Genomic DNA, 22,825 nt, shown 5'->3' on the forward strand with positions numbered 1-22,825 from the left:
TCAACAGGGCCGGACTGACCGTAGCGGGCACCGGGCATTCCCCCGGTGGGCCGCAAGGATGGGGCACACCTCCAAACCCCGGGGGGGCCGCCCAAGCACTTTGCCAGGGCCGGTTTTGGTTCCCAGTCTGGCCCTGCCAGTCAAATATCCCAATGTTATAGTTCTCTTATGCCCACTCCTGTAGTTCTGACTGCCCACAAAACTCAATCCTTGGTAAATGCTTTCATTATATTAGGAGGGCAACCACATGTCCTTGTTCACATTGAACTTTTCAATTCAAATTGCATGTATCTGTAATCACTCTTTTGTTTTCAATGACTTTACAAATCACGCTTTTCAATTAATTTCCAGAAGTTGCTGTCTTTTTTCCATAAAGTTATTTTTCTTAAGTATCCAATTACATCACAAATTAATTGGAAAGTAATTGAAATCAAAAGAGTGATAACAGATACATACAATTCGAATTTGAAAGTTCAATTTGAACAAGGAAGTTAGGTTGCCCTCCTAATATAGTGAAAGCATTTGCCTTTTTCATATTTGCAAAGACAAAGAAAATAAACATTGCACGCCTACTATTGGCTTTGCAAAAGGTTGTTGAATGCATAAAGCTGGCGAAACGGGTAAAGCACCTATCTAGACTGCAGCCTTCAGGCAGTGATGACAAATCTTAAGTATTTAAGGGGTTAAATGTGTTTGCCTATCACAAAACTCTCAGCAGTTGTAAAGCTGCACGATGCAGAAAGTTTAGATTAGCTATCTTTTTTTTCAATAAAGGTGGGTGTTACTGCCTTTCTGTAAATATTTCATCAGCCAATCAACGTCTATTGACTTGAAGCAAAACCGAGTCTCTACTTCACGTCCAGCACAGACAGGAGCTGTAGTCGTCCTGGGCACGCGATAGCCTCAGCGCTGTAAACAGTCTGACGAAATGGCGTCCGAAGCAGCATCAGCTCCGGATCAAGCACAGCCGCCTGCCTCTCCTCCACAACCAAACAAACCGGTGAGTTAAGAACGTATCTATTTCCTGACGAGAATGATTTCCCTGACGAATGCTGGGGTCCCCTCATTTGAAGCACTATCAAGCCAGAGCAAGCAATACGCATACAGACACACAAGGAAACTAAATGCATAGAATCCAAAGTTTACGTGTGTTGCGAAAGGTAAACATTTGAAATTAAAACTTTTATGTTGTGGCTCCCTCTTAAAAGTGAGTTTCGCTGGGCACTTTTGCTACGTAAATTACAGCATTTTAACAGTGGCGTTTGAACCAGGCGATCTGGGAGCGAGGCGGCGTTTACCCTTCGCGTGCCCCCCACAACCAGCTCTCTCTCAGTTTCTCCTTTCCAAACTCTCCGTGCTGGAAATGCGTGGTTACGCCCTCTCACAAATTTAATAGCTGACTCATTCCAGTGAACTTTTTTTTTCTTCCCTTTTTCACAGATTTTCTTTTGCGAAATTGTTCACCTTCGTTCAAATGCAACGCAGTCTTGTCATTCCAGATGAATTTGGCCTTAGTAACAACGCATAGCCCAAAAAACATATATAAATGTAGGTGAGAGAAAACGGGCAGGCAGTTAGAAACACAATAATGGCAAACTATCCCAGTATAGACAATATCCGGTCACCTGTGGCACCATTCAGAGTTTCCATTCAAAAGGTGTTTTTAGGTCAGCTTCAACATTTTTGTGCACGGTTGCTGCGAGGAGTATTGTATACTGTAAAATGACTTGGAGCACGCCCATTACTTTTTACCATTACCTCTGCTGGGTTGATTGTCATTCTTTTTAGCTGCCTCCTAATTGGTTACTATATGCCTCAAGTCACTTCCTTTTATTTCTCCCTAGCATCTGCTTCTCGTGCTGTGATTGAGGGTACTTTCCCCCCCCTTTTTTCTAATCATCTTTTCCACTTCCATGCTACACCTTTGAGTTAATTTCCGTACTTCAATCAATCAGGGTACTTGTAAAGCGCGCTACTTACCCGTATATCATACGTTGGATACAGGGGACAGCGGCGAGAGCGAGGCTGGCGGAGCGGAGCTGGCGGATGGGGGTGTGGATGCTGAGTCTGCTGTTCAGATAGGCTGGTCCGGCGTTGTGGAGTGCTTTGTGTGCGTGGGTGAGGAGCTTGAAGGTGATCCTCATGTCGACGGGGAGCCAGTGTAGGTCTCTCAGGTGGGGGGTGATGTGGCTGTGTCAGGGGACGTTGACGATCAGTCGGGTGGAGGCGTTTTGGATGCATTGTAGTCGTTGTAGGTCTTTGGCTGGGATTCCTGCGTAGAGTGCGTTGCTGTAGTCCAGTCTGCTGCTGACGAGGGCCTGTGTCACCGTTCTTGTTTCGGTCGGGATCCACTTGTAGATCCTGCGGAGCATGCGGAGGGTGTTGTAGCAGGAGGAGGAGACGGCATTGACCTGCTTGGACATGGAGAGGGAGGGGTCGAGGATGAATCCTAGGTTGCGTGCATGGTCGGTGGGTGTTGGTGCTGTTCCCAGTGTGGTCGGCCACCAGGAGTCGTCCCAGGCTGAGGGGGTGGGTCCGAGGATGAGGACCTCCGTCTTGTCCAAGTTCAGCTTCAGACGGCTGCTCGTCATCCTGTCTGCAACGGCCTTCATTCCCTCGTGGAGGTTGGTTTTGGCGGTGTGTGGGTCCTTGGTGAAGGTGAGGATGAGCTGGGTGTCGTCGGCGTAGGAGATGATGTTGAGGTTTTGGTGGCGGGCCACTTGTGCGAGGGGGGCCATGTAGATTTTGAACAGCTTCTGGGCTGAGGGATGAGCCCTGGGGGACGCCGCAGATTATGTCGGTGGCTTCGGATCGGAGGGTGGGAGGCGGACGCTCTGGGTTCTGCCGGAGAGGAAGGACGTGGTCCAGTCAAGGGCCTTCTCTTGGATTCCGGCTTCTGGGAGGAGTGTCTTTAGAGTGTGATGGCAGACTGTGTCAAAGGCGGCCGACAGGTCCAGGAGGATGAGGGCTGATGTTTCGCCGTTGTCTAGTTGGCACCTGATGTCGTCTGTGGCGGCGATGAGGGCTGTCTCGGTGCTATGGTTGCGTCTGAATCCAGATTGGGACAGGTCCAGGATGTTGTTGTCTTCCAGGTGGCTGGCCAGTTGCATGTTGACGATTTTCTCAATGACCTTTGCCGGGAACGGGAGCAGGGACATGGGCCGGAAGTTCTTGAGGTCCTTGGGGTCCGCTTTGGGCTTCTTGAGGAGGGCTTTGATTTTGGCATGCTTCCAGCTTTCTGGGAATGTCACTGTTTCGAAGGAGATGTTGAGGACCTTCCGTAGTTGGGGTGTGATGGCTGCGTCTGCTTTGTTGAATACATGGTGTGGGCATGGGTCTGACGGAGATCCTAGGTGCATGGAGTTCATGACCTTGCAAGTCTCGTTGATGTTGGACCAGGAGGTCAGGCGGTTGGCGCTTCCAGTGTTGACATGGAAGGTGGAGCCTGGCGTGGTCGGGGCGGTCGTGGTGTTGAAGCTATCATGGATTTCAGCGATCTTGCAGTGGAAGAAGATGGCTAGAGAGTCGCACAGTTCTTGTAAGGGCGGGATGTCTTTGGCGCTGGGGTTGGAGAGTTCCTTTGCGATGTTGAAGAGCTCTTTGCTGTCGTGTGCGTTGTTATCCAAGTGGTCTTTGAAGGAGGATCTCTTGGCTAATCTGATGAGGTGGTGATGTCTTCGGGTGGCGTCTTTGTGGGCTGCGTGGTTGTCCGGTGTGCTTTCGTGGAGCCATATCTTCTCCAGTTTCCGGCATGCACGTTTGGAGGTCTGGAGCTCGTCGGTGAACCAGGTGGCTCTCTTGCTGGCGTGGCTGTTGGAGGGTTTCTTGAGCGGGGAGAGGGTGTTGGTGCAGTCTTCGATCCACTGTCTGAGATTGCGGGCTGCGGCGTCTGGGTTGCTGGGGTCGGTGGGTGGGTTCTGGGCGAGGGTGGTGATCAGCTGGTCTTCGGTGACTTTGCTCCAGCAGCGGCGAGGCAGCTGTGGGGTGCGGTGGTGCGTGGTTGGTTTCTGGAAGTTGAAATGGATGCAGCGGTGGTCGGTCCAGTGGAGTTCGGTGGTGTGGTTGAAGGTGACATGGAAGCATGTGGAGAAGACTGGGTCCAGCGTGTGGCCGGCAGCATGGGTGGGTGCGGTGATGAGTTGTCTGAGGCGGAGGTTGTCGATCAGGGTGGCGGAGTTGGCGTCGTTGTTGTTCTCGAGGTGAAAGTTCAGGTCCCCGAGGAGGATGTAGTCCTTGGAGGCGAGTGTGTGGGTGCTGGCGAGGTCGGCGATGGAGTCGCTGATCTGAGTCCGGGGGTCTGTAGATGAGTGTTCCTCTGAGGGTGGTGTTGGGGTCGGTATGGATCCGTAAGTGCAGGTGTTCGGCGGTGTTGAGGGTGTCGTCTGCATGGGTGGAGACCTTGAGGGTGGACTTGTGAACGATGGCTATTCCTCCTCCGGTTCCGTTGGCGCGATCCCTGCGGGTGATCTTGTAGCCGTCCGGGATGGCTATGGCGATGTCGGGCGCCGAGGAGTCATTCCACCAGGTCTCGGTCAAGAAGGCCACGCCTGGGGCGGAGGTGTCGATCAGATCCCAGAGCTCGACGGCATGTTTGCGTGCGGAGCGGGTGTTGAGGAGTATGCAGCGGAGGTGGTTGGGTCCAGTCCTTGGAGGTTTGGTGGTTTTGTCGCAGGTGAAGCTGCAGGTGCGGCAGGATAAGGGTCCGTGGGCCCGTTTCGGGGCGGCCTGGAAGCAGGTGTGGTTTCGGCCGGTGTTGAGTGTGAGGAGGGTGGTGGCGTCGTATCGGAGTGTGGTGGCGTGGCGTTCACAGGGTTCTGGCATTGGGCGCGGTCCAGGCGCGGACGGGTGCAGACGGGCTTGCCTCTGGCGTGCCTCCGGCATGCCTGTGGCCGCAGTTTAGTGCGAGGAAGGAGGGGGGAGCAGCTTGGAGGCGGGAGCGAGGCGGCAAATGAGATAGCGAGGGGGCGGGGCCGCAGAGGAGCAGCGGCGGGAACGAGACGGCTGGGATACAGAAGAAAAAAGGGGGGGGGCAGAACGGCGATGAGGGCACGATAATTAAACAAAACACGAAGGGGCAGAGCGGTACAGAGGCACAGTACAGTTACGGTACAGTTATGGCAACAAAATACAGTTATAGCAAACCAGGCGGCAGGGGCGCAGAGGACAGCAGCTGCGAACTTGCGGCAGAACCGGCAGCACGGGGGAGGGCACAGACACACTGGTGGTGCTGTGTGGCGTGGGAGCGACCGGGCCTGCAAGCAGGGTCAAGGGTCGCTTAAGATGTCTTTGTTGTTGCCTTAATTTTTTTGAAATTCGGCTCTTCATTTTACAGCACCAAACAAATGGCACAAACTATTAAAGCAGTTTATGACTTTGTTTTATAGTTCTGCACTTCCTTTTATAGTACCAAGCAAATGGCACAGAATATTAAAGTAGTCCGAGTGACTGCTTGTGTTTGTAGGCTGCTCCTCTTCTCTGCGCTTACAGAGTGTGTCTGTTTAAAGCGTACACTAGCGTGAAAACAGACTCCTATAGTTTTTCCAGACAAGCAGTCCAGTCATAGGCAAGGCTGCCACTAAGCAACATAAACATTTTGGACACATCTGTGTAAGAGACCGCGGCGTGTAAGAATACACGGAGCCGCAGTCAAATTTAACTATGTGCTTTATTATCCCGAGCGCCGGGAGAACGCCTTTCACTAACTCGGGCGTTCGGCATCTAAGATGGCTGACGCCACGTTCCCGGCATCCCCTGGTGACGTCGCTCAAACACTAGAGCGCTACACCACAATCTGTGCCTTTTCAAACACAAATATGTGGCTTTTTAAACTGCCTCAATTTTGGGCTGTGCTGCAGATAATCCATTTCTCCTTAAAAGCTCTGTCCTCAGTCTTGTATGTCTTCCGCCTCATTTCTGTGCATTAAAAGTATGTCCGTTTAAATCTTCAATTTTGTGCAGCACAGCAACTACTCTATTTCTCTCTAAAACCTGTGCCTAACTCTTTATTCTCATATATATTCCACCCAAAGCGCTTTCAGGCACCCTATTTTTACTGCAGGGCCCCACCAGCCCTAATGCAGCAACAGCATTAAGCGCGACCGCCGCGTGGAGCAGGAAAGCTATCCCCGGCCCGGAACACGGCGACTTAATCCCGATCCCAGACGTGAATCGGAGACTGTATAGGACTCGACTTGAACAATTCTCCAAAACCCTCTTTAAATATGTATATCCTCCTCCAAGCATACTCAAACTATGACCTCTAAATACTCACCTGGAACCATTAAGTTGAAAATCCTTCCATACCAGAGTGCTACATTAACCAGGCTTCGAAGAGACTGGACCTACATAGAGTGCGCCAGACACTCCTCCTCTTCATTTACCTGCTCCCTTAATTATTTCAGACTGTTCACCCTGTCCTGATGATGATCTTGACTAAGTAAAGATCGAAACGCCGTCGACCCTCCCCCCCACCCCCCAATGAAAATCCCCCCATTGTATATATTGTTGTGGATTTCTTGTTGTTGTCTTTGTGATATTTTGTGTATCTTCACTCTCACTTAGTCACGTTACGCACTTTTTCACTCATGTAAGCACCTGAACATACCTGTGTAAAGCCAACTTGCAATCATAATGATTAAAAGTATACATGTTGCCCTACATACTGTGCTCCCTAATTTATTCAATATCTAGATAAAATATCTTTTTCTTTGTATCTTTGGACCTAATTAGGCCACCCCAGAACCATTGTTTTTTGTATATACATTACAACCCCAGGTTCGCTTAACGAGGTACCCTTGTGTTCCCTAACCCGCAACTAATATAGAAGTCAATAAGCATCGGCATGTCTTGACTATAGCCACGCCCACTCGCCACATTTTAATGAGCACCTGCACTGTTTTCCCCATTTAAAGCACTGGGTAGGCCCAAGGTACCCCTGTGGGCAGGGCGCAGTGTATGTGAAAGTTAGGACATGCCCTGGAGTGTGTGGCATGTCCTGGTAATTAAATACTGCCAATTTCGTTTTTCACTATTGCAAGGCTATCTGTTCCCATAGGATAGAATGGGGAGTTTGCTTATAACATCTTATAAGCATAACTACTCCTGGGAACAAGGTAGGAAAATAAAGTTTAGTATGTCTGAACTCGGAATGTTAAAATGCTTCTTTTAGTAAGGGTGACCTTTACATTCTGTGTTTGAAAATACCACTTTTAGAAAGTAGGTATTTTCTTTCTTTGCCTTCCAGTGTGCCTCTGCTAGAATGTGTATGGACTGTCTGGTTTTGGAGTGACAGGGCTGGGGATGTGTGGTGGCTCCAGAGAGTCTGGTTGAGTTAGGGCTGGGCTGAATAGACCTGGGCTGCATTCAGAGGACGGGGAGGAGATTTCCTTTCACCTGAATGGGCCTGGTCTACCTTCCACAATGCAGTCTCCACCTCCTGCTTGGAAGCTACACCTGATAGGACAGCACTGGTTTTGACTGAGTACAGGGATTCTCTGCCACTAGAGAATAGAGGAATTTGCTGTATACATTTTGGTGCCCAGACCGCAGAACCTTAGATCATCCTGGAAATCAATAGGACCCTTTACCAAGGAGAAGAGCTTGAGAGACTGAGAAGTTCTGCTCCTTTGATGTGTGCTGTGTGGGGTTGGCCTGCAGATGCGGTTTCTGACAAAGAAAGGAGAAGTACTTTGCTGTGTACCCTTCTTGTAGGAGATCTGCAAGGGCCTGTTTGTGCTAGCCTCCTGTTCTGAAGTCTCAGGGACACAAAGACTTCATCCCCAGCTCCCCTGAACTCTGCTGCTGTAAGTTCTCACCTGCCAAGAGGTGCATGTGCCAGTTTTGGACCCTGGAGGTTGATGCTGCTGTTTGGGAGCAGTACGTTTAAAAGGTTGGTCGGAGTAGTCAGAACATTAGATACAAATAAATAGAAATGTATGTAGAGCAAGACAAATCACCACACATTAGAAGTGAGTTCAAAAAGTGGAAATTTTATTTCCATATATTACCAGCATAAAATGCGATTGTCATTCAAAGCATTACTGGGTTATTATGCATTACTTATTTGTAGTGCTCATAGGTGTAGGAAGCAGAGGGAATTAGGGCAGTGGTAGTGAATTGACGAGTGAGGGACAAGGTAAAGGTGTTTGTGACAAGGAATACAATACACAATATATGCAAATAGACCTTCACAGCCTATATTAGGTCAGTTGTTTCCTATATATACATTGCTCATAGGTACATTTGCATTTGATACATTTAGTTCAGTGAGCATGTAGGAGTTAAGTAGGACGGTCTACGTTGCGACCCCAGTGGAGAGGAGGGTTAGTGGTAGCCTCACTCCGGGGTCTTCATCAGGACAGTAGAGCACCTATAAGTGACAGATAAAGATTCAGTCTCTGATACTACTATGCTTGGATGTGGTGAAAAATGTTTAGTAGGTGGTTATGACTGGTACCTACTTGTGTAAAAGGAAAGACGAACAATGTTCGATCCTAGGTGGGCTGTCACAGTGCTCCGAGCTTACTAAAAGGGAAAGATATGATGGGTGAAAGTACATGCCACGGAAGGATTTCCCAAAACTTTAGGAAAGTCCAAAGGGTGGTTTACTCACATAGGTTTAGCAAACAACATGGGGAATCAATCTCTCGATGTAGACACTGGTTAATCCGGGAAAGAGTCTGCGGGAAGAAGGGATATCAACTAAGTCAGAGTGAACTCGAGGCGCTCAGGTTAAAAAAGTTGCGCCGTGTAACAAATGCAAAAGCACACAGTGCCCACACCACAATTACTCATTCAATATTCAAGAAGGGTAAGAAACCAGTTTATTGTAACCACCCTTAGACAGCATTACTCAGTGTCTATAATTTTATGCTTTTTTTCAAATTTTCAAAAAATCATGACAGAATAAAGGACTACGTATTGGAATATTTACAAGACTAAATACACTTTGTACATACATCAAAAAACAAACATTATTTACACACTAAAAAACGTTTCTGCATCAAACATTACAAAAAATTATAATAGTTGCATCACAACCAACAAATATTACAATAAAAAACATGAAGAAAAATGATTTCCAAGGGGGTATAAGCAACTTAATAGCTTGTAAACGCTTAAATACTGGACCAGCCGGTCCTAGTGTCGTGAAGTTGACAATTTATTCCACCCAAGAAAGACTGCCGACGCGTTTCAAGAACCGGGCACAAAGTCACTGGTCTATCATCAGGGCTGTTTATTCTTTGTATCACAATTGTTTTAAAGAGGGGCGTGATGGTTAATCTTCTTGTGGTCCAACTCGGTAGTTATTGTGGTGGCCAGACAGAGATGTCTTATTTTTTGTGAACTGCCGTAGCACGGCGAATTTTGCTTGTACGACGTCACCATCAAGGTGTAATTCTTACTGAAGTATCTTGTTCTTAAAGATTTAAAGGGAGAAACTGCAGTCACCGTCCTGCCCGTGCTCGAGTCTGCTTTCTTTCAATAAAGAAAGCAGACTTGAGCACGGGCGTGTTGTGGCAGAGGAGCAGGACGGTATAAACAGCCCTGATGATAGACCAGTGACTTTTTGCCTGGTTCTTGAAACGCGTCGGCAGTCTTTCTTGGGTGGAATAAATTGTCAACTTCACGACACTAGGACCGGCTGGTCCAGTATTTAAGCGTTTACAAGCTATTAAGTTGCTTATACCCCCTTGGAAATCATTTTTCTTCATGTTTTTTATTGTAATATTTGTTGGTTGTGATGTAACTATTATAATTTTTTGTAATGTTTGATGCAGAAACGTTTTTTAGTGTGTAAATAATGTTTGTTTTTTGATGTATGTACAAAGTGTATTTAGTCTTGTAAATATTCCAATACGTAGTCCTTTATTCTGTTATGATTTTTTGAAAATTTGAAAAAAAGCATAAAATGATAGACACTGAGTAATGCTGTCTAAGGGTGGTTACAATAAACTGGTTTCTTACCCTTCTTGAATATTGAATGAGTAATTGTGGTGTGGGCACTGTGTGTTTTTGCAATTTAAATATAAGGTCTAGCCCCCACTACGTGTTTATGGACCTATCCCCTTTTGGTTCTCAAGTGTAACATATGCGGCATGTTGGAGAACTGTTTGTCAGTGAGACCTATCTTGTGTCAGGTAAGTAAGGAAGTTCCAAATGATGGAAAGATGCAGAAGACGGAAAAAATCGGCGGTGATTAATTACCAGGAGAAGCGCGTTGCGTGCAAGATCTACAAAAGTGCAGGGTGTCTGATGTTACAAAAATTCGGGCGGTGAATTTATGCCGGCATTCGTACGTAAATGCATTCCAGGGTGCCTGGTGCGGGCAGAGAATTAGGCCGGCATCTGTGTGTAAATACATGCCCAGATGGGACTGACACAGTGAACCCGTTTGTAAGATGGTTCAATAAATACTGGCAGGGAGGCGCGCTGAGCCTGATGAGCGGTGAAGGCTCGTGAATGAGTTAAAAAAAGGCGATGATTCATTGCCAGGTAAAACGCCTTGCGTGCAAGATCTTTAAAAGTGCAGAGTGCCTGATGTTACAAAGATGCAGGCGGTGAATTTATGCCAGCATACGTTTGTAAATACCCAGACGGGACTAGCAGAGTCCATATTGTGTCCGTGCAGTTGGAAAAGCCGCTAACGGTGACTTAAAGTGCGTAGCGTTTAGCCGGATTAAGGGTAAAAGTACTCGGTAACGGCTCAGTGGCCCTGATTGTGTTAAAAATATAAGCAGTGATTTAATGGCAAGGTTTCATGCCTGGATGAGCCCTAAAGACGCGATCTCGAAAAGTGAGGGATACCAAAATAGCATGCCTCGACAAACCCCACCGAGTGAATACACCGTATTAGATTGCGGAATGGAAGGACGAAGGTCCAGTGACAGCTTAACCCTTACCTGCTTGATGCGGCTGAGTAGCTCGGGGAATGAGCTTACGCCAGCTGACTCACGCTAGTTGTAGGAAAAACCACAGCTTGCGTGCACCGCGCGGTGCAGCCACTCAATGGTTCCTGTGGGCTCGCCCTGACGACCACCAATGGCTGGTCAGGGGGGCGTGGCTCTCAGAGCAATCAGCTCGATTATGCTGAAAATCAGTATGTACTCTGGTGAGCTGATGAGGAATACGTGTTGGTTAATGGCATTAATTCGAAGGATAAAAATGTTAACGAACGCCCCAGAAAGAAGATAGCATGTATGTATCTAGGTGGACACGTTCACTAGTACCGCTGTGCTTGGTATACTGATCAGATACAGTCAGTTATACATACACCATGGTTATGTCAATTAGTAATAAATATAAATACGATAAAATAGTGCAGTTCATAGTGGTAGTTAAAACCCAAGACTTATTGTATATTTGCGCACTACAACATTAGTCTTCTTATGTATTGCCTGGATATAAATACAAAATGGCGACATAATCACATACAGTGAGGTGACACAAGATGTCGTTAGGCATAACATTTACAGTGGGGAGACACAAGATATGGTTAAGCATGTCATACTTAGAGAGATGAACATGTGTTGTTAAACATTAGAGAGGCTAGCCAGTGTTAGTTAGATCAGGGTGTCAAAGGGAGGCTGCTCTATTCTACATGTAGACCAGCCATTTAGGCGTATGTGGCATCTTGTTCATTTAAGCCATTGATCACAGTATTAAGTCTATGCATCCATTTGCATTCTCTGGTATTTAAGACTTGACATAAGTCTCCTCCACGTTGTACAAGGGACACTGTCTCTAGTACTATCCATTTGATGGATTCAGGGGTGTGTGAGGCAGCACTGAAATGTTCCACGAGTGGGGCTCCTGCTGTCTTGCACCAAATCCTACTACAGTGTTGTAGGATTCTTGTCTTAACCTTTTGTTGTGTTTGGCCCACATAAAGTTTGTTGCACTGGCATTGAATGGCGTAGATTACGTTTGCAGTGTTGCAATTTGTTTGTTCCTGCAAGGTGATGGAATGATCATTGTATTCAAAAGTCTTGGTTTCTATGCACATAGAACAGGCCTTACACTTAGTGCACTTGTAGTGTCCTACTACTTGTGGTAGATTCCACATTGTTTGGATGGTCTGGCTAGGTGGTGCATCTAATAGTGAGCGGACAACTTGATCATTAATGTTTTTGGCTTTTTAAAAAGCATACATGGGAGGTTCTTGTATTTCTACGGTGTCAGAGATTAATCCCCAATGTCCATTTATTATCCGTTTGATCTCGTTGCTCCTGGTGCAGTAGGTTGTGACACATATCATTCTATCCAGAGAGGCGGTACGTAGTTTGGGCGTGAGTAGGGTTTCTCTGTCATTGTACCATACTCTCTTCCTTGCTCTCTTGACCAACCTCTTCGGATAACCCCTTTCCATGAGACGGTTGATGAGGTCATCTGACTCTCTAAAAAAAGTCTTCTTTTAGTGAATAGTTTCTCCTGATCCAGAGAAACTGGCCAAAGGGAGGTTATCACGGAGTCCCCTTGTGTGGTGGCTTGTATATTGCAGCAAGGTATTCCGTTCAGCTGGCTTTCTATAGAGAGTTGTGTAGAGGTGGTTGTCATTGGCCTTGATGCTGATATCCAGGAAATCAATGGTGTGTTTGTCATACTGCATCGTGAACTTGATGTCATCAGACTGAGTGTTCAATCAATAGAAAAAATGGGTAAGCTCATTTTCTTCTCCCATCCAGATTAGGAGGACATTGTCTATATATCTTCTCCATTCAGTGATGTTGCTCCTGAATGGGTTATCAGATGATAGTATATTGGTTGTTTCAAAAACGTCCATAAAGAGTATCGCCAGGTCTGGGGCAAATGCAGCCCCCATCGCTACACCTTTGCTCTATAGGAAGAATTCATTTTGAAAGATAAAGACGTTTTTAGTCATTACTGCCTCCAATAGGTTGATTATGAATTCAGTAGGGACATTGTTGGGTTTTGGTCCTCTCTCAAGGGCTCTTGTCATAGATTCCAATGCTGGTGCTTGGGGATACTTGTGTAGAGAGAGACTATGTCCATGGTTACCAGCAGTTGTTTGCCCTCTTCAAAGTTCATGTTGTCCACTAGGTTGACTACTTGCATGGTGTCTCGTAAGTATGTTTTAGTTCACTCGCCAGTGGTTTCAAAAAGAAATCAACGTATTTACAAACTGGTTCCAACAGTGATCCACAGCCAGATATAATTGGTCGTCCTGGTGGTTTAAGTGGGTCCTTATGTACCTTGGGTAAGGTGTAGATGGTGGGTGTGCGGGGTTGATTTACATTCAGAAACGCATATTCTTTTTGTGCCAGGAAACCTAGTTCTTTGCCCCTATCGGTGATACTTATGATGGTTCTCCGAATTTCTTTGGTGGGGTCCATGTTGATATGAGTATAGCTGATCCCATCTCTCAATTGTGAGTAGATCTCTGCTTTGTAATCCTCAACGTTTTGCATCACAATAGCTCCCCCTTTGTCTGCCGGTTTGATAACAATTTTTCTGTTATTCTTCAGGTTGTTACGGGCTTGTTGTTCACCTTGTGTGATGTTGTATTTCACATAGGGTTTTTTGTCACACATTTTCATAACGTCCCGCAATACCGCGCTCTCATAAGTCAGGATCCTGTCGGATACAGAATGTGCTGGAGGCATGAACGTTGATGGTGGACGCATCCAAGTGAATGATGCTGATGATATAGGTAACAAGTGTTTGAAGAAGTGTCTTAGAAGAATCTTTCTAAAGAGCCTGTGTAGTTCGGCCTTTATGTTGAAACGATTCACGTGTGATGTAGGCACAAAAGACAGACCCTTCTTCAGGATGTTGGTTTCTTCAGGGGAGAGTATGTGGGAGGACAGGTTAATGATCGGGTTCTTCTCAGTTACCAACGGTATGTTCTCCTCCTGATGGTGATCTCCCCGTGGTTCTCTGGTTGGAATCGTACTTGTTTGGGATTCTGTCCCTGTTGGCGTCTTGCGTCCCAATTCTGTTGGTTCTGGTCGCGCTGTGGTTGTCTGTTCCAGGATCCACCTCAGCCTCTCGGAGGTCACCAGTTGGTTTCCTCTAAAAAAGGCAGTGTCCCAGTTTGGCGATCTTGTGGTGGTTGGTACCATGGATCCTGGTACTGATAGCTGCTGCTCGAGCTAGCTTGTTCACTATCACTTCCTGTGCTGTATGAAAGAAGAAAGAAGAAACTGCAGAAATTGACGCATCGCTCTTCTCGCGGCTGTTTTTCCGACGCATCTCCACGGCGCGAGAAGAATTTCCACGCATCGCTGTGCCGCTGTGAAAATCGACGTGGACCGTTGCCACCCTGCTCCCTCCATATTGCTTCCCCCACCTGTGCCGCCTCCTCTCTTCCTGTTGTCCCTTCCCCTACCTTCACCCTTCTTGTTGCTTCCCCTTAACCCCAGTGTTGTTTACCTGTTTCTTCCACCCTTCCCCGTGTTGCTTTTGCCTCCCTCCAACCCTCTCTGTGTTGCTAAGGCCTCCCATGTTGCCTTTGCGTTCCCCTGCCTCCTCAGCGATGCTTCTGAGTTTCAGCCATCCTGCACATTGATGCTTCTTCCCCCTGTTGCCCCCCTCATTTAAAAAAAGTGCTTTAGTGCCTATTTTTTTTTGTTATACCGATTGTTATAGGATGTGGTCCGTCGGCTAGACTGCCGACTTTGGTGCTGGAAACCAGGGTTTGAGCCTCGGGGTCGCGTCCACATCCTGTGATTCTGGGCAAATCACTTAATCTCCGCGTGCTCGAATGTGTAATGTAAATACGGTGCTCATGTAAAGTGCTCTAATACCTTCGAGTCGAGTTCGCGCTACATAAATCTGCAACAAAAAAAAATCTGTAAGTATAAAGAAGTGCCCACATCATTTTGCGCACATGGCGTGTCCCTACAAAATGACATGGGCTGCTGCATCAAAGGCTTTTAAAAAAGATATTAACCAAGCTGCACACCTTGGGGGATGCTCTACACCATCTCTAAAAACCCTGGGATAGCCAATAGGTGAGACCTTATGGCTTTGCCATTGCTTTTTAGGTCTCGGAACTGCGAACAGATCGCAAAGCGATCTGTCGTTCCGAGACTCTATTGTAATCATTCTCGGTTTCAAGGAGTCAAGGGAGACAGGAGACAAGTGAGGTGCACGCGCAACCTTGGAACTGGGATCAGGTCGCGCGCGCTTCCTGTCTCCCATGGCTCCTTGGAAGCAGACTCACACGCACACACACACACACACATACAGCCCCCCCGCCGCGCATACACACACATACAGACTCCCCCCCCCCGCCGCCGCGCATACACACACAGAACCCCCCCCTTACACACACATCTCCTCGTCTCGGCGTGTCATTGCGATCCCTTGCCCCCGCTCCTCTGGTGCGTGCGCACCACTGGTTTCGATTCCCGCGTCGGCCGGTTTCGATTCCGTGCTTGTTTATTTACTTTTGCTGTAGGCGTCCACCGACGCTTCTGGTGAGGTAGGCTGCCATATTGGAAGGGGGTCTGCTGTGATCACTGGCCTTAAGTCTACATCAGATACCTATATGTAGTATTTTTTTGTCACTTTGATCGACAATCTCATATTCTGTTTAATTCCAAATACTTACTAAGAAATTGAAAGTAGTCAAACATAATGTTCTTGCTTGCATCACTTAAAAATAACACAAACATATATATTTTTTAATACGTTTCAGCATGGGACAAAGAGTGAAATGTAATTTCTTGTACGCTTGATATATACGTGCTGCACTGTAGTGATAGCTTTATTTATTTTATTTTATTTTGAGAGTTTTATATAGCGCTGGCTAGACCCGGAGGTATCAGAGCGCTTTACATAAGGTTCCACAGAAATTACAAAATTACATCTCTTACTGTGCCGAATGTTCGGTCGCTGAATATGGGTGATAATCCCACTTGCAGCCGCCTACGCAACCCGGAAGCACAGCTAACTCCAGGTCTGGGAACTGCTTTACTACTCTGGTAATAAACAAAGAGGCCTAGCTATTTTCTCGTGCACTGTCAGTCTGGAGCAAAGTGGTTCCTGGAAAGTGTTTTCGCACCTTCTGTCTGGCGCCATGCAGTTGGAAATGGGAACCACCTTAACGAAGGATAGTGCTGGAGCTCTATCCTGACAGCTGCCCTCCCCTCTTCATTCTGCTTCGCTCTCCTAGAGCTGCCTTTGTTTTTATGTTCCCACATTGAACTGTTTGTTTTCGGACAGCTAGCAGTCTCTGTGTCCATCGCTTTGAAACCCTGGTAACGCTTTTGCTGTCCATTGTCCAGAAAGGGAGCCAGCTTTTTGTCAAGAATGTCCTGCACCGATGAATACAAAAACGCAACGCGTTTAGAGTTTCTTGTATTGCTTCCTAGAATACCTAAGCACCACACGGCTAGTGACTGGAGAAACGAAGCATCCTGCATCTAATGTGCCACGAACATAGGAGGGCACTGCACGGGTGCTGTCTATTATTTTAATTTATCCAGTCTTCGGTGATCGTGTTTTTGATCACCGTTCCTAGAATATTGATTTGTCGAGCCATTGAAACAATTGCGAGTCCGCTAGCAGATATCCAACAATGGACAAGAAATCCTTTGACGTGGTGCTGGATGAAGTGCGAAAGGTAAAATCTAAAAGTTCGTTTTAAAAGGTTTTTTAGTTTCTAAACCGGAGGTTGGTACATAGCTGGAAAGTTAACCCGGTCCATGCGCGAATAGCTAGCTGCTCCCGTGCCAGTTTTTTCCTAGCATGCAGGGATGTCGTTCTGATTTTATAGTAGTGGGATAAACAAGAGACCAGTCCAAGACTGCAAAGAAAAAAACTGCTCTCGAGCAGTTACTCATGGACCTGAGAAACTTGGCTAGGCTGGTGGTGGGTAGATAAGGGCGAAAGAAATCTGATACACTGCATGGGTAAATATTGTAAATCCAACGCACAACTCTACTCATTAGAAGGTTTTCGATGTATCAATTTGGTATTCCATTCTTCAAATGTCTTATGTTAACACACCCCATTTCTGCATCTTTCGTACACACTTGGCATGTATTTTATTTATTTATTTAAAAAGTTTTATATAGCGCTAGCTTGACCCGCAGGTATCAGAGCGCTTTACATACACACAGTTAAAAAAACACAGAAGGAGATTGCATTACATAGTAGGCAGGCAGGGGAGCAAAACCCGAGATGATAAGAAAAAAGAATACAGCATGAAAAATAAGTATGACGTGCATCGGAGGGGGAGGGAATAAAGAAAAAAGGTGGTTCGCTCAGACCGGTCACCAACTATCATTGAATGTCAAGAGAGGGAAGTAGTGAGTGCAGAGTAGTGAGTAGTGAGTGGTGAGTAGTGAGTGCAGAGTAGTGAGTGCAGAGTAGTGAGTAGTGCGTGCAGAGTAGTGCGTGCAGAGTAGTGCGTGCAGAGTAGTGCGTGCAGAGTAGTGAGTGCAGAGTAGTGAGTGCAGAGTAGTGAGTGCAGAGTAGTGACTGCAGAGTAGTGAGTAGTGAGTGCAGAGTGGTGAGTGCAGAGTGGTGAGTGCAGAGTGGTGAGTGCAGAGTGGTGAGTGCAGAGTGGTGAGTGCAGAGTGGTGAGTGCAGAGTGGTGAGTGCAGAGTGGTGAGTGCAGAGTAGTGAGTGCAGAGTAGTGAGTAGTGAGTGCAGAGTAGTGAGTGCAGAGTAGTGAGTGCAGAGTAGTGAGTGCAGAGTAGTGAGTGCAGAGTAGTGAGTGCAGAGTAGTGAGTAGTGAGTGCAGAGTAGTGAGTGCAGAGTAGTGAGTGCAGAGTAGTGAGTGCAGAGTAGTGAGTGCAGAGTAGTGAGTGCAGAGTAGTGAGTGCAGAGTAGTGAGTGCAGAGTAGTGAGTGCAGAGTAGTGCGTGTGCAGAGTGCGAGTGCAGAGTAGTGCGTGTGCAGAGTGCGAGTGCAGAGTGGTGAGTGCAGAGTGGTGAGTGCAGAGTGGTGAGTGCAGAGTGGTGAGTGCAGAGTGGTGAGTGCAGAGTGGTGAGTGCAGAGTGGTGAGTGCAGAGTGGTGAGTGCAGAGTAGTGAGTAGTGAGTGCAGAGTTGTGAGTGCAGAGTTGTGAGTGCAGAGTGGTGAGTGCAGAGTGGTGAGTGCAGAGTGGTGAGTGCAGAGTGGTGAGTGCAGAGTGGTGAGTGCAGAGTGGTGAGTGCAGAGTGGTGAGTGCAGAGTGGTGAGTGCAGAGTGGTGAGTGCAGAGTAGTGAGTAGTGAGTGCAGAGTTGTGAGTGCAGAGTTGTGAGTGCAGAGTGGTGAGTGCAGAGTTGTGAGTGCAGAGTTGTGAGTGCAGAGTTGTGAGTGCAGAGTTGTGAGTGCAGAGTTGTGAGTGCAGAGTTGTGAGTGCAGAGTGTGAAGTGTGAGTGTGTAGGGTGAGCAGTGTGTGAGCGTGCAGGGTTAACAGTGTGTGAGCGTGCAGGGTGAACAGTGTGTGAGCGTGCAGGGTGAGCAGTCTGTGAGCGTGCAGGGTGAGCAGTGTGTGAGCGTGCAGGGTGAACATTGTGTGAGCGTGCAGGGTGAACAGTGTGTGAGCGTGCAGAGTGAACAGTGTGTGAGCGTGCAGAGTGAACAGTGTGTGAGTGTGCAAGGTGAACAGTTTGTGAGTGTGCAGGTTGAACAATTCCAATCCAAACCACATAATTCCATTACACACCACATGCATACACTCCATAACACATGGCTAAAAGACATTGCCATTTACAATGCCATTAGCTCTAACTCAAATATATCCGAGAACTATTGCATTTCCAATGCTTGTTGTTGTTAGTCTACTGCCCAGCTGCCAAGAAAATGGAGGCTAATACCTGAAACAGAGAGAGGACATAAATAGAAAGAAAAAAACATAGGCCTAGACCCCAGACCTGCAACAAGAGTACAGTAGATAACATTGCTATTTGTCTCTTTTGTGTTCTATTGCATTTCCTTGTAAGAGGGATGTGTGGTGATCTCATTAATGTATGAACTATACACATGTACCATCTTTGTAGAGGTGCGTGTGTTTCTTTAATGCACCTGCACGCCTGCAGTTTGAAATCCTGCTCCAGTGTGGTGTGTTCCACAACAGTCATTTGGTATGCTGTGCTGAGGAGCTGGCTGTGTGTTGGTGGTGCTCCAAGACTAATAAAAGAAGATGAACAAGACAACTGGCCGTGTCATCTTTTAACATGAAGCAAGCAATAGGTAGTTTGCCTTGGCTGGAAATTGTTACATTATTTGTATGACAGAAAGTGCATATGTTTAAAATCTCTGTTACATTGAAATGAGTTCAAGATTTTGAACAAACAAACCAAAGGGGGACACGACCAAAAAACCCAGTTTAGACTGTGCGGGCTTCATCACAACCGGTTAAAAAGGGCTCACTTCAGCACCTAGGCATGACTGCCATGCCATCTAAATGCCATTATTTCCTGTATTTTCAGCAAAAACAAAGGTTCTTTGAATTAACTTCACAGAGAGTTACGATATCTCTATTTTTTCCCTTCAAAATAAATAATTAAATCAAGGCCAGAGGACAGAAAACATGACTAACTATTAATGGGCTTGGGATTTGTGTAAAAATAGATTGCATTATTGACCTGCCTGTACCAGAAAACTCTTACCATTAAAATCCTCAATTCTTACCTGAAACGGTATATAATTCCTCTTATCTGTCGCCGTCTCCTCTCTCTGTCGTGATGTAACTTAGAGGTTTCTCAGGGCACCATGAACCAGAGAGAACTTCCGCTATTGTGTTCCAGCCTGCAGTGGATAAAACAAATGTAATCATGGCAGGTAGCAGAGCGTCTTTCATTCACTGGGAAACTACTCAAGCAGTTCGCACTTGGATCCAATACAAAAAAGTATTCTGCTCAGCACAGATGATCAAATTAGAGTTAATTGTAGAAACAGGAGAGGCAGGGACACCAGTTTCTGCCACTGGCGAGGGCATTGTAAACGATCAGCACAGCTGTGAGGCAGGCCTGACTTGAGCCTGCTGACTGATTGTTCGGGGGAGGGAGAGCAGAGAAAATACACATGAATTAAATGGAAACCAGCACGGTGCTCGTGTAATGGGCGCAGCGCTGAATATCCACAATATTAAAACAAACAACCCAGCAGGAGCCATGGTGGGGGAGGAAGCAGTAACACAACTGTGGCATCAAAAGGAGGTGGGAGAAAGATTGTTATATTTGAATGTAAGCAGTTAGGGCTCTTAAGCTATGCACAGACAAACAGTAACAAAGTAGGAAACCAAGAAAAAAAATAGTCCCCCAAAGCATACAGTAAATGTAAAAAGTTACTTTTTTTACTTAAGTTATGAAATCCAATTTCACCATTAAATCTGATTTTGAAAATCAAGTAGGCAGTAACTTTGAAGCATTTCTCTATCCTTTTTTCAGATAATAAAAATGTATCCAGTGTCAGACCATTGGCTGTTGGACCACTTCAGAGAGTCAAATGCTTTCTCAACATCGAGTACCTCAACTACCACTTTAACCTTCGAGTTTATTTGATTAAGTACTGTAAAAAGGGTGTGCTTATTCAATGTGGTCAACCAGAACTGAAAAAAATGGATTGTGCAGCAGTGTCGATATTTTCTAGCAGGAGGGAGAGCCTGGTAGAAATAGCCCTGGCCAATATCGTATTATCACAGTTGATCAGGGAAAGCGGGTTATATGAAATACACTTTGTAGTATCTTTTCCAGCTTTAGAAAAGATGGATATGATCGCTTCGCATATTGATTGCAAGAGTTCCTCGTCTTATAGTGCCCCTGAATAAAGTGCCATAAGATGCTGGAATAATATGTTTCTCTAAGCCTTCTAGAAGTCTGTGGTAAGCCCATCAGAGCCTGAAACTTTCCCTCCCGCCAATGAGTCAATAGCTGCATTCACTTCATTTTTCTCTGTAGTGTGGCAGATAAATTGCAGACGACATTCCACTAAACACACTAGTGCGATGTCATGGAGGTATGCATTTATACTGTCCCTTCTCAGCAGTATAGTTGTGTAATAGCATACAAACTCAGATACTATTTCTTCACTGTCCGTAGCTATGGCTCTGATTCCATCATCCATGTGGTCAGTGCCTACTCTGCGCCTTTCCCTTCTGATGAGCCATGCCAGTGTCCTGCCTGGTTTTTCTCTCTCCCTGTATTGTGTATCCAACACATACTAAAATTATGGTGGTCTGAAGTTCCTCTTCTCAAAGAGCGGATCTAGTAGCAAATTCTCACGGAATCGCTCATGTGTTCAGCTTAATCTAGAGCAGTTCTGGGTCAATGTCAGTTTAACTTGCAAATGGAGAGTGTACGAGGTAAGTGACATCACAGATTGCTCAATCTCGGGGTGGCCAACCAGTAGTCACTACAAAATGAGGTCTTGTGAAGTGCAGAATAAAACATATACTCCCTACCAGCAGTGTGTGTGGAGTTTGAGGCGCCCTGCAGTTCATAGAGGCCGATAATGTCATGTAGCTCCTTTGCAGCTTGCGTGTTCCTGGAATGGCACACCCCAGAACAGTCCACCTGGGTGTCTATGCCAATATTTCTCAACTTGGCGAAGGTGTCTAAAAATTTTTAGGATCATCTATACGCTGAGCATAGGTATTGACCATCACCAGTCTTGGCGTAGGTGTCTAAAAAAGTGTTAGGATCATCTATACTCTTAGCACATGTATTGACCATCCCTGTCTAAGCAAGTTCAGAGTGCCAAGTAGGATGAAATAGCGACCTTCAGTTTCTTCACATTTCTCTTCCACAGATTTAAGGGATTCTGTGAGCATATCAGGATGCAGACCCATCTGGAGTAGCTACTACATGACAAGAAGTACCTGTGCGGGTCCATTTGGAGACAAATGGGTTCCGAGAGGTAGGGGGCAGATGTGTTTACTGCAAAAATGCAATGTCAATAGTATGTCTACCTAGGTATGTTGTGGTTCTGAAATTCTGGACCCTACTGTTATCACGATATCGAGATCCAATACCCGTGCCACAAAATATCAACGTACCATGACGAATTTGGTGTCAACAGACCGATAATGATTAGGACATCATCCCTATGCATTTGCGTCATGATTGGGGGATGCCAACACCCTTAAATCATAGTTTCCGTTCCGAACCCTTAGACTCCATTTTGTGAATGGCATCCATCTTGTGTCTTGCCCTCATGATAAGTCAATTAAGTAAGGCCGAGTCTGATCTAAAAGGACACGTCCGCCTTTCCTTGACTTCCCCCTGACCTGTCCCAACTGACTCCATTGCCTCCAGCCAAACCTGTTTGGGCAGCTCCTCACCCAGTGGCCGAATACGATAGCATCAATGCACGACATACCACAAACCATTCACTACATCCAGATCATGTTTTTACACACACACACACCTGTCCCCGCACCCTGTTTATGGCCAGTTTTATGACTAGGAGGTGCCTTTCTTTATTGGGGTTTCGTCGATATCTGATGGGAGTTCCGGGCCTGACCGGGTAATCTATCACGAACTGGACGTCTAAAATAGGGGCTTGCCTACATGACTTCGCTCTTTTGTATTATTGTAGAAATATGTGTATAGCCATATCATAAACTCAGGAATTCTTGCTTGCAGCTATTATTTTTGTATATAAGGAGACGGCTGGTTCTGTAAAAACGAACAGTCTCCTGAGAACACACGATCCGCGTTTGTCGTGCTTCTAGGACACATGTTACTTGGTAGCTGCCAATAAAACTTGATCTCTGACTGTGACTAGAAGACTCAGTGTTTCTGTGGTCCGGAACAAGGGAGAACTCAGAGGTCTTCGGGTGTTATCCCCTGGCACCAGCGGGTTCCTAAAAACCCGTTACCTCAGTTGGCGCCCAACGTGGGGCGGTATCAAGCGGCGACGGTCCA

At 46.4% G+C, this 22,825-nt stretch overlaps 1 protein-coding gene across 1 annotated transcript in view; it reads left to right on the forward strand.

Annotated features, from left to right (window-relative positions):
* The first annotated feature begins 865 nt into the window (after positions 1-865).
* The window catches only part of OCIAD2 (OCIA domain containing 2), a 100,099-nt gene continuing 78,139 nt past the window's right edge, over positions 866-22,825 (forward strand). Inside the window, exon 1 of the mRNA XM_078678956.1 lies at positions 866-1,000. Coding sequence (XP_078535082.1) covers positions 929-1,000 — 72 coding nt within the window. The 5' untranslated portion in view covers positions 866-928. The remainder of the gene's footprint in view (positions 1,001-22,825) is intronic.

Source organism: Lissotriton helveticus, chromosome 2_2 (assembly GCF_964261635.1).
Source record: "Lissotriton helveticus chromosome 2_2, aLisHel1.1, whole genome shotgun sequence".
NCBI lineage: Eukaryota > Metazoa > Chordata > Amphibia > Caudata > Salamandridae > Lissotriton > Lissotriton helveticus.